The sequence below is a fragment of the Alexandromys fortis genome, unplaced genomic scaffold (assembly GCF_014885135.2).
Source record: "Alexandromys fortis isolate MF-2015 unplaced genomic scaffold, M_Fortis_MF-2015_v1.1 scaffold_140, whole genome shotgun sequence".
Taxonomy (NCBI): domain Eukaryota; kingdom Metazoa; phylum Chordata; class Mammalia; order Rodentia; family Cricetidae; genus Alexandromys; species Alexandromys fortis.
This window is the reverse complement of record NW_026068048.1, coordinates 1,842,712-1,858,340: the sequence shown is the minus strand read 5'-3', so window position 1 is coordinate 1,858,340 and position 15,629 is coordinate 1,842,712. Positions and strand designations below refer to the sequence as shown.

The 15,629-nt window shown below is 44.7% G+C and overlaps 2 protein-coding genes across 4 annotated transcripts in view; one reads left to right on the top strand and one right to left on the bottom strand.

Annotated features, from left to right (window-relative positions):
* Positions 1-4,357, bottom strand: part of Znf565 (zinc finger protein 565) — a 17,073-nt gene extending 12,716 nt beyond the window's left edge. Inside the window, exon 1 of one of the 3 annotated variants that reach the window (XM_050119206.1) lies at positions 4,054-4,357. The gene's annotated coding sequence lies outside the window, so the exon portion shown is untranslated. Of the gene's footprint in view, positions 1-2,091; positions 2,130-4,053 lie in introns of those variants that run through there. The other 2 variants (XM_050119207.1, XM_050119208.1) reach the window with 2 other exon arrangements.
* Positions 4,358-4,466: 109 nt separating this feature from the next.
* On the top strand, positions 4,467-14,484 carry Znf146 (zinc finger protein 146). Its single transcript, XM_050119222.1, has 2 exons — positions 4,467-4,577; positions 11,593-14,484. Exon 2 carries the CDS (start codon positions 12,354-12,356, stop codon positions 13,230-13,232), a length of 879 nt encoding a protein of 292 aa, XP_049975179.1. The 5' UTR covers positions 4,467-4,577; positions 11,593-12,353; the 3' UTR covers positions 13,233-14,484.
* The last annotated feature ends 1,145 nt before the right edge of the window (positions 14,485-15,629 follow it).

The following is a 15,629-nucleotide window of genomic DNA, read 5'->3' as shown; positions in this document are numbered from 1 at the left end:
CGAACCCAAAAATGACTGAGAGACACCTAAAATGTTTGAATATAACATCCTTTAACTGTCAGAGAAATGTAAATCAAAACTCTGAGATTTTACCTTATCCTTGTAAAAATGACCAAGATTAAAAATTATTGTTAACCTATGCTTAAGAAAATGTGGGTAGGGAAAAACTTGCTGGAAGTGAGCTGCAGCCTGTGGTGGCAGCGGCATGATCCGTGTTGGAAGTGCATACTGTCACAGCCACCCCTAGATCACACACAGCATTGAAAAACCTGGACAAATCCAAACTCTCCCAGCAGGAAGAGAAAAATCAAAAATCCTGTGAGGGCACCAGACCTCATTCCAGATGGTTGTGAGCTACCACATGGTTGCCGGGAATTGAACTCAGGACCTTCGGAAGAGCAGGCAATGCTCTTAACCGCTGAGCCACCTCTCCAGCTCTCCCAGCAGGAAGAGGAGAATCAAATATCTAGGATTAGCCTGTTCAGCAACTCTGCACCAGGAACTAACTCAAGACTACAATCTTGAAAAACTAGTTTTCCAGCTGCAATTATCACAGTACTGTTTTAGGAACTAGCTGATTATGACCCTGGGAGTGGTCCCGAGAGGCAGGGAGCCTCCGTAGGTTTTTGAAATTTTTATGACCTTTTTGGACCACCGGGCTGTGGTCTTTTTAAAAATTCTTTTTCCTGATCACTGAAGGCCTGGCTTGGGAAACATAAAGACACTATCTTGAACTGAATCAGCCGTGATCAACAAGAGGACAAGAGACTAGAACCACTGAAGTGAAACCTTTGTTTTCCTGGGACAACTGACGTGGTCAGCAGCTGCTGAGACACTGGCGGGGATTAAGGAGAGACCAGCAGCACTGAGATGAAACCTTCGGGGAAGTGTTTCCTCAGGGTGAGCACACAGAAGCTGTGTTCCAGAGGCGCCCAAGGTTGAACCACAGGCTGGCATGGGTAAGAGTCTCCCCAGTGATACTTGTTCTGAAGGCATGAAAAGATCATGGAGAGTGGCTGGGGTTTGGCACTGGAAGAGGCCAGGAGAGACCATTAGTGAACATGCAGCCTCAGGAGCAGCTGGAGCCCAGCACTGAAGAGGTCACATAGATAGCTGAGAGGTGGAGCCAGGAAGAGCGCCCAGGAGAGGCTATTGATGAAACTGCAGGTCAGTTTGCAGCAGACTCCAGTGCCATGGGACACAAACACACGGAGCCCCAAAAATTAATTGTAAAAAGAAAAAAGAAATCAGGACATTGGTGAAAGATGAATAAGGTTTGGGCTGGAGAGATGGCTCATTGGTTAAGAGCACTGCCTGCTCTTCCAAAGGTCCTGAGTTCAATTTCCAGCAACCACATGGTGGCTCACAACCATCTGTAATGAGATCTGGTGCCCTCTTCTGGCCTGCAGGCATACGTTCAGACAGAATACTGAGAATACTGTATACATAATAAATAAATAAATAAAATCTTGGGGCTGGAGAGATGGCTCAGAGGTTAGGAGCATTGTCTGCTCTTCCAGAGGTCCTGAGTTCAAGTCCCAGCAACCACATGGTGGCTCACAACCATCTGTAATGGGGTCTGGTGCCCTCTTCTGGCCTGTAAACATACACACAGACAGAATATTGTATATATAATAAATAAATATTTAAAAAAATAAATAAATAAAATCTTTTTAAAAAACTTAAAGAAAGATGAATAAGGTTTGGAAGTAGTTTGTACTAGTATACCAATGTCACTCACCCAGTTTTAAACACGGTGCTGTGAAAAGCATTTGCTGTTCTTGTGAAGGACCTGGGCTCAGTTCCTAGTGCCCCTGCCAGGCAGCTGGTGTGCTTTTCTGGCCTCCTTGGCACCTGCATGTATTATGTTGTGTACACACCACATCAACCTGACCCAAACTAGAGTCACCTAGGAAAAGGGGACCTTGGTACCAGGCAAATGGTGCATTTACACACATGTAGGCAAACACTTGTACATATAAAATCTAAAAACTAAAAAAAGAGAACATATCATATGGAATTCTTTTGTTGTTTTTGTTGGTTTTTTGAGACAGGTTTCTCAGTAGCTATTGAGCCAGTCCCGGAACTCACTTTGTAACCATGGTGGTCATGAACTCCCAGAGATCCGCCTGCCTCTGCCTCCCGAGTGCTGGGATTAAAGGAGTGTGCCGCCATCACCCGGCAAAAAAAAAAAAAAAAAAAAAAAAAAAAAAAAAAAAAAAAAGAACATGTGGAATTCTATCTTTGTAACATTTTCAAGTCTAAAACAACTTCAAAACTTTAGGGAAAACAATTTAACCCGCATTAGGGAAGCAAAGAGGAGGATACGGGACCTTCAGCTCATCTGCAGGCCTCTCAGCTTGTGCTCTCAGAATCAATGGTGTCAGATCATTCTGGGGGTGGTGAGGGGATTCTGTTGAGAAAGCACGCTCAGAGAAGCAAGAGTTTCGGGGAAAGGAGAACGAAGCCTGATGCACTCTCAGCTTGGCTTCTGGGTGTTCAATAGCTAGCCACTCAGCTTTAGGCTCAGCTCTCTGTCGCCTTCTGAGAAGAGGGTCAGAAGAAAGGGATGACTTGCCAGGGCAGTTTTGGACAGCTGTTCTGTACAGGGGATGGAGGTCAGAAAAGACTGGCATTCAGACCAAGCTCAGTGTCACACGGTAAAACTGAGGTCACTACTGTCCAAGGCCAGAATGTGCCCAAACTTCACAGGGTCTGTTGGGGCTGGAGCAGCAGTCAGAGATAGACACACCCACTGACACACTTGGCTGCGGCAAGAAATGTCACACCAATACGACAAACAGCATGTCAACTCATCACTTTTCAGAATTTTTTTTTTATCTTTGTGTGTGTGCACATATACAGGCACACGTGTGCCATGCCAGTTATGTGGAGGGCAGAGTAGAGTCCTGGCTGTTGGTTCGAGCCTTCCAACTTGTGGTCTAACACTGCTACTCACTCCAGGCCAGTTTATCTGAAAGCTTTGGGAGACCTGTCCTGGAATCCTGTAGGAGCTGGGATTAAGGAGAATTGCAGACACACTACAGCAACTGATGTTGATTTGGGTTTTGGGGACCCAAACTCACATTCGCATACTTCGCCCTAAGAACTTTACCCACTTAGGCATCTTTCCAGCACCCACCTTCCACCTCCCGCCCCCAGACAGGGTTTGTTCTACAGTGTATCTCAGGCCGCCTTGATTTTGAGATCCTCCTGCCTCAGGAGCTGAAATGCTGGGATTACAGGAGTATATATATCACAACATTCAGCTTCATTCATCCATTCTCGAGACAGAAAAGGAATCAGTCACAGTTAGATACCTCCATCCCCTCCACGGCCAGATTTCTCAGCACGGAGATACAGTCACTTCCCCGTCCATTACTAACGTCCTCAAAGGCCCTCCCTACACAGTCACAATCACACATGGTGGCACTTAGAAAGCACAGTACTCGACACCATCCAGCCATAACCGAACAGTCACTCTGGAGACAGTCTTTAGCAAAGACAGTCCACACCTGCATGCACAGCAGTCACCCTGCCACAGAGTCCTTCCCTCTCCCTCTCCCTTCTCCCCAAAGGACACAGTAAGGATGCCCACGCAGTGCTGATGCAGAACCACAGACCCAGAACACTGCTACACACACACACACACACACACACACACACACACACACACACACACACAGTACTGCTACTCAAGGTCACTTAACCCACAGAGACAAACACCGGTGATAGTTACAACTATATTCACACCCCACAGGAATTAAGGCTATAGGGCACATAACACACCACAGGACCACGCGATGCTATTTCCACAATCACAAGATTCCGGCACCACAACACACAGCATCACAATACGTCTGCACAGCAACGATCAGCTATACACCTTGGAGACAGGTGATTTCAACGGCACACTTAAAAGCATTCATAACCGGACACGCTGCCACAATCAAAGCGACACTTAGAATCCTGCAGCCCGGGACTGCTCCCAAGTACACAGCGCTGAGGCTCGCGACACTCCCGGTCCCCGCCCAGGACTCCCAGACCCCTCACCTACGGTCTTCTAGAACGCGCGCGCGCGCGTCCGGTTCTGCCAAAGCTAAAGAGTCCACCAAGTTGAGGTACAAAGTCAGCTCGCTAAGGGCTCTGGGAAGCGTAGTCCAGAACCCCACCAGCCACGGACAAGATGTTGTCCTTTTACCTTGGAGTTTGGGCTAGGTCTGTTTCTATAGCGTCCGTGAAGTATCAAAGAGAAAGCCCCCACTCCGAACATCCCACCAGATGTGAACTTTTTTGGGTCCAAATGACGACAATCTACCCAAAGAAACCCCAAAACACAAGAAGAGGCGGCCGCAATGCCTTGCGGGAAATGTAGTCCAAGGCCGGAAAAAGCCGTGTTGCCGAGAATAGACGACAACCTGGCCGGGCTTCGGTGAACAAATCCCGGAGCGTCGCGGAGACTTCTGGGAGTGCTCGCTCGCTCTCGGAGTGCGCAGACGCAGGGCAGCGAGTGGACATTTTGGTCTTTGTCCGCGGGTCAGCGCGGCCTCTGGATCCACGTGGCGCCAAAGTAGGAGGTGGGATCTGGGCGTCCTGGGTCGGTGGGGCCGGGGAGGTTGGAGGGGAGGGCTTCCGAGCTTTGGTGGCGCGGCGCGGGGGTCGGGGTGGGCTTAGAGCGTCGGGCCTTCGTGGGGGAAGGAGGTGGGGGCCTCGCGAGCGTTTGGACGTTTGCGACCGAATCTGACCGCAGAGTTGGACCCGTTGTTCGGGATTGTCGGGTGAATGTGCCGCTGGGTGTGGATTATGGGTGGCCGTGCTTTACGAGGCGGCGTGGGGACCGGGGTTGGAAGATCACGTCTGCGCCGTAGTTCCTGTGTCGAAAGTGCTGATCATTATATCGGGGCCATCTTCCCGAAGAGCATCCGTTTTATTTGAAGACGAAGCTAAGGAGTGAATAATTTTAAAGCACTATTTATTAAGAGTGAGTTTTCTAATCAGGAAGTTGAATTTTGTAATAAAACCTTAATATAAATGTTTAGGTTTAAAAAAAGATTTTTATACTAAAACGCAATTAATAATGAAGATTATTCTGACATGCTTAATTATAAAAACAGTTTGGGATTTTTTTCTTTCGGTGGTGTCTGCTGCAGACTTCATTTCTGACTTTGAGGTACTTTAATAGAGCTGCCAGGCAAATTCGCATTTCCTTTTGAGGAGCGTCATTCCACTAAAAACCCAGGATTAGAGAGTTGAAGTTTAGGTTAGGCCCAGTTCCTCACTTCAGATTGTTTTATTTACGTGTTTTTTGCGTGGACATGCTTGCCTAATGCCTATGTGTGGAGATCTGAGAACAATTTTGGGATCGTTCTGTCTTCCCACGGTGTGAGTTTTGGGGTCGAATTCAGGTTGTCAGGCTTGGAAGCGAACGCCTTTTACCCTCTGAGCCATCTCATTGGCCCAAGTTCCTCATTTTTTGGATAAAATGTAGTTGTTGCTGTTATTGATCATAGAAGTCATAACTCCTTCATGAGGCTAGCTCTGTGAATTATATTTCATATGGAAAAAACTACTTCTGCCTGCTGTTGCGGTCGTTGAAGACATTACCAGCATAGGCCTTTCTTTAAAAGGTAAAAGTAAAACAATTGAGTACCTAATTAAAATTTGTAAGTCTAAATTCACCAGTGGTAGAGCCCCTACCTAGCATGTACAAGGTACCGAGTCAGTCCGCAGTGCCACCAAAAAGTGGTAGCAGTTAACGCTCACATCCTAGCTGCTTTCCTTTGGGGGAGTTTCTTGTTTTGCTTTTTTGAGACAGGGTTTCTCTAGCCCTGTAGACCAGCCTGGCCTTGAACTCTGGTTCTCCTGCCTTTGCCTCCCTAGTGCTGGGATTAAAGGCAGGCACCACTACCACCTGGCCTATATTCTTTTTTTTTTGTTTTTGTTTTTGTTTTTTCGAGACAGGGTTTCTCTGTGGCTTTGGAGCCTGTCCTGGAACTAGCTCTGGAGACCAGGCTGGTCTGTATATTCTTATTTTTGAAATAATTTAAATTACATGTCTTCCTTCCCTTTCCTCCCTTTATTTGGACGCTCAAGTGCAACATCGTGCGTGCGGAACTCAGGATAACGGAAGGAGTTCTCCTTCCACTACGTGGGTAGAGAAAATGAAACTCAGCATTTCAGGCTTGGTAGCAAAGCAGGTACCTTTATTTGAGCCACCTTGCTTGCTCCAGAGTTGGGTGTTTTTAAAAATTTCCTGAGACGGTGTTGTTTAGCATAGGCTGGCTTTGAACTGGCAGTGTGGTAGCTGAGGCTGATCTTCCTGCCTGCCTCCTGAACTCTGGAGTTACATGGGTGTACCTGCAGTTTATGTGTTGCTAGGGCTTGAACCTAGGGCTTCTTGTGCTAGGCAAGCAGTTTTCCGACTGAGCCACACATCCTTATCCTCAAGATATTTTAATTCCGACTTAGAAATCACAAGAGGAAAAAAGGCACCCGGGACTTTGAGAGCATGTGTGTGGGCTTGTCAGAGAGAGCTGCATTCTATTGTCTGGGAAGGATGCTAAGGAACCTCACAGGGTGTTCATTGAGGGGCACCTGACAGGATTCCAAGAGATTACGTGAAACTTGCCACAAGAATGCAGTAACTTAGGGTAGCTTTTTTGTAAAAAGTTTAATAGTTTGATTTAAGATTCCCAGAAAATGCCTGAGAGAGGAATGAGTCCTTACATGAAAAAACAAAAACAACAAAAATACCTCCTAAGCCTATACCCTAGCTTCTCAGGGTCTGAGACAGGAACAATCTGAGTGAGCCACCATGCCTGTGGGTGCTGGAACCCACACTAAGGCCCTCATGCAAGCACTCCACTGAAATGAACCCCTGACCCAGCCTCTCCGTAGTTTCTACAAAATAACAGTGAACCAGCCTGGGCCTAAATGTCTCAAATAATAAGAAACCCTGTCTCAAAAAACCAAAACCAAAAAACAAACAAAACCCACAAATTTTAAAAAATGTGAACACTCACACATCCAGATGACACCCAAATCAAGCACATGTTGATGGACAGGATGTCTAACATCACAAAGATGCTGCTTTCCTCTACACACTTTATAAATCTAATACATCTCAATAGCAATGTTGGGGGGCATTCTCCTTCCCCCAAAACTAGACAAGCATTTAGTTAGGGGCTTTCTTACAGTTTCTGAGGGCGAGTCCCTGACCATTATGGTGGGGAACACCTGCAGGCAGGCAGGGCGCTTGAGCAGTAGTTGAGAGCTTTTATCTTTTCCTTTTTCTTTTCTTTTTTTTTTTTTTTGGTTTTTCGAGACAGGATTTCTCTGTGGCTTTGGAGCCTGTCCAGGAACTAGCTCTGTAGACCAGGCTGGTCTCGAACTCACAGAGATCCGCCTGCCTCTGCCTCCTGAGTGCTGGGATTAAAGGCGTGCGCCACCACTGCCCGGCTCTTTTTTTTTTTTTTTTTAAGTTTTTAAAAAAACGTACGTGCATTGGCATTTTGCCTGTATGACTGTCAGGTACCCTGGAACTGGAGTTACAGACAGTTGTGAGCAACCATGTGGATACTGGGTATTGAACCTGGGTCCTCTGAAAGAGTGGCCATTGCTCTTAACCACTGAGCTATCTCTCTAAGATGTAGGCAAAGAGGGAGCAAGACTGGACCTGGTGTGGGCTTTTGAAACCTCAAAACCCATGCGCAGTGACATCTCCTCCAGCACTCACAGGAGCAGCAATTGCTTTAACTGCTGAGCTGTCGCTCTGACCCTCTGTGTGTGTCGTTTGGTTTTGTGTTTGTACAGTTGTGTGCACTATATCACACATGTGGAGGTCAGAGGACAACTTGGTTCTTTCCTTCCACTGTGTAGGTCCATGGGATCAAACTCAGGTGTGGCTATAGGTCCCTTTTTCTACTGAACCATCTTACCAGCCTTTATATTTCTTGGTCATTTCATGCCATTCTGAGTTCTGTTTTATTCAGTGATAGCATGTTGCTGTCTGAAAATATAATTTGTTATGATTATGTTATTAGTTCCATGATTATGTTATTAATGATTGTAAAAAATGTCATCGTATCCAGAGTCAGGAGTTCAAGTCCAGCTTGGGATATATGAGACTTTGCCAATAAACCCCAAACCATACATTTTTTATAAAAGGTCACAGTCATAGGTTATATGTATGGAGCTTATTCATTGTTCAAGTACCCAGTGGACCCTTTCAAATTAGGTACAACATTGTATACCTGAATTGGGAAGGCAGGGGCAGAAGGATCCAGAGATCAAGGCAAGCCCCCACTACATAGCCAAGTTTGAAGTCATCTTTGGCTACAAGAGAGCCTGGCTCCCTTGACCCTTCAAAAAAATTTGCTGGTTGTGAAACACATGCCTATGATGTGTGAGACAGAGGCAAAAGTATCCACACAAGTTCAAGGCTACCTTGGTCTACATTGCAAGTTCTGTATCAGTCAAAACTACATGGCCAAGACCCTGTTTAAGAACAAAAAATCAGCCGGGCAGTGGTGGCGCACCCTTTAATCCCAGCACTCTGGAGGCAGAGGCAGGCGGATCTCTGGGAGTTGGAGGCCAGCCTGGTCTACAAGAGCTAGTTCCAGGACAGGCTCCAAAGCCACAGAGAAACCCTGTCTCGAAAAAAAAAAAAAATCAAAAACAAAGATAAGAGTTTCTATTCTTTGAGTTCTTTTCTTAATCAGCTTTATCCTTCTTTCTGAGATTTCTTTTACTCTACTATTTCCTTGGTCTGTTCTCTGAATTTGTTATTCTCAAGCGTCTACGAGCAATGGCAAGTGTAAGGTCAGATCCATCTTTAGTAAAGAGACCTGTTCTTGATCACTTATAATGTAATCTAACTCATCTTCCTTTTAACAGTTCAGTCCTCACAACATCTCCCCCCACTCCCTGCCCAACCCCCACTCAGGGTTTCTCTGTGTAGCCTGTATGGCCTTGGCTATCCTGGAACTCCAAACCAGGCTGGCCTTTAACTCATCCACCTTTGTCTCCCTGAGTGCCCGGGTTAAAGGTGTGTGCCACACTCCAGTCCTCCCACTCTTTTCTCGCTCTCTATTTGTCTGTCTGTCTATCTATCTTTGAGGCAGGGTTTCTGTCTGTCCTGGAACTTGCCTTGAAGATAAGTGCTGGAATTAAAGGTGTGCGCCACCACTGTCCTCCCCCAGCCGCTCTCATTCTCTTTGGTTTGTTTTTGTTTTTGGAACAGGGTTTCTCTGTGTAGCTTTGGATCCTGTCCCTCTTCTCTAGGCCTGTGCCACCACAGGCAGGATCCTTCAGAGCAGTGGTTTTCAGCCTGTGGATCCAGAGACCCTTTCACAGGGGTTGCATATCAGATACTCTGCATATCAGATACCCTGCATGTCAGATATTTACATGATGGTTCATAACAGTAGCAAGATTACAGTTAGAAAGCAGTAATGAAAATAATTGTATAGCTGGGGTCTTAAAGGGTCTCCATGTTAGGAAGGGTGAGAACCACGGCTTTAGAGGTCCGAGTGGCCTTTATATCTTTTCATCCACCGTCTTTCACTCCCTTTTCTTAGATACTTGACTCCCTTCACTTTTTTCCAGGTAGTTTGTGATACAAATGAGCTTGTTTGACATTTGCATCTTTGTGCCTATGTTTTCTGTTCCTCCAATAAGCTCTTTATGCTTTGAAAATCTACCACATGAGAAACTCTGTCTCGAGAATCAAAAAAAGAAAAGAAAAGAAAATCTACCACATGGTTTGCATTTATAGAAAATCAGGAGATGCTCAGTGGGTAAAGGTACTGTCACCAAGCGTAACAACTGGAGCCCCATCTGTAGAAGGAAAGAACCAACTTCTGCAAAGTATTCTCTGTGGGCTTGTGCCAGCTGAGTGGTAATTACCCTGTTTTTGTGCGGTCATTTAATCCTATTGAATAATTTCTCATTGTTACGCAATTTTTTTAAAGATTTATTTATTATGTATACAACATTCCTTCCATGTATGTTTGTATGCCAGAAGAGGGCACCAGATCTCATTATAGATGGTTGTGAGCCACCATGTGGTTGCTGGGAATTGAACTCAGGACCTTTGGAGGAGCAGGCAGTGCTCTTAACCACTGAGCCATCTCTCCAGCCCCCCACCCCCGCAATTTATTAATTAAATGGAAAAACTTAATTTTTTAGGAGTATTCTCATGAATATCAGTGGGGTTTTTTTTGTTCGTTTTTTGTTTTGTTTTTACACAAATATTCTCTCTTAAGGGTTTTTGTCTCAAATTTAGAGATAGTGATTGCATGGATTTTCTTTATTCTGCAATATGGGCTATTACAATCACTGTAAGCACAATTCTCATACACAGTTTTATTTTTGTTTCTTGAGACTGAGTGTCTTGTAGCTCAGGGTAGTCTTGGACTCATGTGAGCAAAGGTGGTTTGAGCTGATCATCCTGCCCCCTCCTAGGTGCTGGGGTTATAGGAGTGCACAAACCTGGCAAGTTTTTTCTTTTTTCTTTTCCCTTTTTTTTTTTTTGAGGGTTTAATTTAGAACTTCACGAATGCTAAGCAAACATTATGCCTCTGAGCTATATACTAAACAATCTGAAATTTTATTGTTCATAATGGGGAATATGAAGTAAAAATATAATTACATATACTCTCCCTTCCTCCAGCCCCTCCCATGTCTTGCCCCTGCTCCCTCCCAGATTCATGGCCTCCTTTTCTTCTATATATATGTATTTGCTCAGTCCATTTCTAGTGTTACTTGAGTGTATATGATTTCAGGGATGACCAGTTGGAATTGACTCGCCAGGGAGAGGGCTTATCCTTGGGGAGGACGATTTTCCTCTTAGTCCTCCTTAGTTGCCTGTGCTCCTTTGTTTAGGGTGGGTCTGATGAGGTCTGTCCCCTGCATGTCTGTTGGTGTCACACTGTTCAAGCCCTCTTTAGACAGCCTTTGTTGAGTATCAAAGGTAAAGCCGCCCTGTATTTCTAGGAGACAATCCTACAGCAGTTTTCCCGATCCTCTGGCTCTTACTGTCTTTCCACCCCATCTTCCACGATCAGCTGTTCTCTGCATTTTGACCAGTTGGGTTTTCTGTGATGCTCCCATCTGTTGTAAAGAGAAGTGTATTTGGTGGTGGCTGGAGCCACACTTAGCTGTGAATGTAAGGATAAATATTTAGAGTGTAGTTAGGGATTGGGCTGCTTTAGTAAAGTGGGAGTAGTAAGTTTTCCTCTTAAGACCCAGGTAGTTGGCTAGGTTTCCATACCTGCCATTCTCCCCCGTCGAGTATGCCTTAAGTCCAGTTAGACAGCTATTGGCTACTGCCAAGGTATGAGTGCTACTGCTGTACCCTCAGGGATATCTTGCCGTGTTGGTTATTGTTATGGTTCATAGGTGTAGCTGCATGGGATTATTGGTTGCTTCCTTCTCTCGGAAGGTTGCATAGCACCATCTAATACTGTGAAAACTAGCAATAGGTAATGGGGGCTGTTTAGGTCGTACTAAGCAACCTACAGGAAGTATTTGTTGAGTGTTCACCATATACTACCTATGCTCCTTTAACTAATTTCCTGTTGTCTGTTGTAGACACAGCTGAGAAATGCCAAGTACGTAGAGCGACGTCGAGATCTGGGAGGTCAGTGAATCCACCGAGGAGAGTGGTGAATGCAAGGAAACTGGACGCTCCTTTCTCTGCTCACAGACTTCATTTCTTTTCTTTTTTTCAGAGTAGACTTCGCTTTTTAAAAGGCAGAACGTTTTTCAGTGTTCAAGCTTTGAGCTTGAAACACGCTTTAGATTTAAACAGGAAGTTGTATGGGACAGAATCATGCGTTTTTCTAGAGTTTGGAAGTCCTCTACCTTAGCCTACTCTTCCTGGTAAGAATTATCTTGGTAGAGTCCGGTGTGGAAATGCCTGCAGTTTAGACACTGCCCAATCGTCAGTGGAACACACTGGCTAGAGGAAAAGCCTATGAATTTACCAGCTGCGGGAAAGCATTTACGCAAGTGTCACATCTCACAGAACCCAGAAGTCATGCTGAAAGGAAGCCCCGTGTTTCTAAGGAATATCGAATAGCCTTTAGCTAGATGACAGATCCTAGAAAATTCATGCCGGAGAAAAACAAGGGAAATTTGCAAAAACAACATTGACTCTTAGAAAGGTACACCGGAAGAAAGGTTTATACTCTTAATCCTTGTCCTTCTCTGCCTTCGCTTGAGAGGTCAGACACAGAAGCCTTAGAACTGTAAGAAATGTGGAAATATCCTCAACCAAGAGTAATCCCTCAGTTCTCAGAAGTCTCCTAATTGGAGCGAAACCTTGTGAATGTGGTAAAACTCGCATTCAGATGTCACACCCCAGTCAGCAGGGAATCTTAAGTGGGGGAAGCCCCTTTGCCTGTAAGGTATGTGGGAAACTCTTTAGCCACAAGTCAAATCTTACGGAGCACGAGCATTTCCACAATAGGGAGAAACCTTTTGAATGTAACGAGTGTGGAAAGGCCTTCAGCCAAAAGCAGTATGTCATTAAGCATCAGAACACCCATACTGGAGAGAAGCTTTTTGAGTGTAATGATTGTGGGAAGTCCTTCAGCCAGAAGGAAAACCTGCTCACCCATCAGAAGATTCACACTGGAGAGAAGCCTTTTGAGTGCAAAGATTGCGGGAAAGCTTTCATCCAGAAGTCTAACCTCATCAGACATCAGAGAACTCACACGGGAGAGAAGCCCTTCATATGCAAGGAGTGTGGGAAAACCTTTAGTGGCAAATCAAATCTTACTGAGCACGAGAAAATTCATATTGGTGAGAAGCCCTTTAAATGTAACGAATGTGGAACAGCTTTTGGCCAGAAAAAGTACCTCATAAAGCATCAAAACATCCACACTGGAGAGAAGCCCTATGAGTGCAATGAATGCGGAAAAGCCTTCTCTCAGCGAACGTCACTTATTGTGCACGTGCGGATTCATTCGGGCGACAAACCCTATGAATGCAATGTCTGTGGGAAAGCCTTCTCTCAGAGCTCTTCTCTCACGGTGCACGTGAGGAGCCATACGGGTGAGAAGCCCTACGGTTGTAATGAGTGTGGGAAGGCCTTTTCTCAGTTCTCAACCCTGGCCCTGCATTTGAGAATACACACGGGTAAGAAGCCGTACCAGTGTAGTGAGTGTGGGAAGGCTTTCAGCCAGAAATCACACCACATCAGACACCAGAAAATTCATACTCATTAAACGCTCTGAATGTCTTCAGTATGGGGAAGTGTTGATTAAGAATATACACCCCGTAATGCATCAGTTAGTCATTCTGAGCCTAAGCCCCACAAATCAGCCACACATTTAACACAAAATAAGAACAGTGGAGAATTCCTACTGAAGGGGAAGAAGTCTGTATGAGTAGAAGCCTGCACTTGACGAATGGAACACAAAACCAATGCTGAAACCTTAAAACACAGTTATCTACAACTGAGAATGGAAAACAGGCTGTTACTACCGTCAGCATAGATCTGGACGACTTCACCAGTCTAGTAAGTAGAAGAAACTAAATAAATTATGATCATACAGTAATATGTAACGTGCTTTGAAGAGGACAGAGATTATAGAATAACTATGCAGGATTTAGAATATGGAAAGAATTGCTCAGATGAATACCAAGACTCTGTTTGGATGCACATTGTTCTCTGAGGAGCAAAGTCACACACCACAATCTGTAAACAACAGTAGGAGACAGATGTGTAGAAACTGAAAGCAGAGATATAAAAATGCTGTACATTACACAAAGTTATGACCTTGGGAGTGAGAAAACATTCCTTGTAACATTTGAAAACACGTAGTAGTTCTCATGAGTCATTATGCTCAGGAGGTTAGGCACTAGGAAATTTACCATTAGAGTAGCCAAATACAACCTGTTGGGAATGGAGCAGGAAAGTTTTGGGTGGACTGTTGCGCAGACATCTGGCAGAACAAGTGAGGTGTGTGTAACTGGAAGACTTCTGGAAGTGATGGGGACTCAAGTTACGGAATCATGCGTATACTGCAGTGACCTTCTGTCAAGTTAGAATTTCCTTCTAGAAACAGCTTATCATGGTAGAAATATCTGTATGGAAATGTTCGCAATGCATCAGAATGAGACCAACTCCTGAGTGAGTGAAGAAGGGAAGGGAGTGAGTGGGCGGGGCGGGAGGGCTTCAGCTTTATCTAAGCATCTTTCTCTTAAAGACTGAGTAAATATATGAAGATACTGGCTAACTTTCAGTTGTGTTATATGGATATCATGTCTTATTTTTTGTACTTTTCTGTATTTTTCAAAATAAGAATGGAGGTAAAGGTGGGAACTCTGTACCTGTAGAAATGTTATAGTCCATTAATTCCCAAGCAAATACCAAGCTTTTATAGAAGATATTTCTAAAACTTTAACAATGAGTGGATGGACTTGACACTCTATGTAATGAAATTATCTATTTTATTAAAATTTAAAATGACAGCATATTTTTAAATCTTTCATCTTTATTTACTATGTCGAGTATGGTCTCATTACATTTCTAGTTTTGTAAGATCATTTGAGTGTAGGGACTTGAAAGAACTTTAGTGTATGGGCATCATTTTGACACTCAGTGTTTCATTCCCTGTTTTGACAGACACTTGTTTCTTTTCCCAAGAGGTGCTGGGTGAGTGGCTCAGACTTTTTGGGCCTTCCTGGACATTTTTACAATTCCATCTTTGTCATCACAATATAACTTGGTACCGCATATATATTTATGGGGGTGGGTCCACAAGCATTGCATTGGGGATGTGGATGGTTATGGAACTAAAAGTGCACACCATCATTTTTGTTGTTGTTTTGCATGGTTTCAAGGAAATGGGGTTTAGGTCCTATGCTTGCGAGGCAAAGACCTTATTTTTTTTTTTTTTTCGAGACAGGGTTTCTCTGTGGCTTTGGGGCCTGTCCTGGAACTAGCTCTGTAGACCAGGCTGGTCTCGAACTCACAGAGATCCGCTTGCCTCTGCCTCCCGAGTGCTGGGATTAAAGGGTGTGCTCCACCATCGCCTGGCTGCAAGGACCTTATTGACAGCTCCTAGCCTTGGGGCTCTTTTACGTTTTGTGGGGTATGTGTGTGGGTGGGTGGGATGCATACCAGGTTAGGGGAATCTTGTAGAATTTGGTTCACTGCACCATGTGGATTCCAGGAGCTTAAACTCAGGTCCTTAAATTTGATGGATAGCCCCTTTATATGCTGACCTGTCTTGCTGTCCCCTTCCCCATATATCAAATGTTAATATGCATCTCCATGTGTTAATCTCAGAACTTTTAAAACATTTATTCATGTGGCTGCGTTACTATGTATCTTTTTTTTACTGTGGTGGCATAACTGGCTCATATGCCTAGATATATTAGCAGATCCTTGTCCCTCCAAATATGATGTCTCTGGCCCCCTTTACTTGTCCTGCTTAGCTTGTGATTCTGTCACGCAGTCAGCCATGACCGTAGTAATGCAGTGACCACATAACCAGGAGGTCGCTGAGTTCTTCCCCCCTGGAGTGGAATTTCCCTCTGCAGATGCTCGCTCAACCTCAGTGCACAGTAGAGTCACTGCTGGGCTTATTGTTCTCTGGCTTGTGATTCATTAGGTT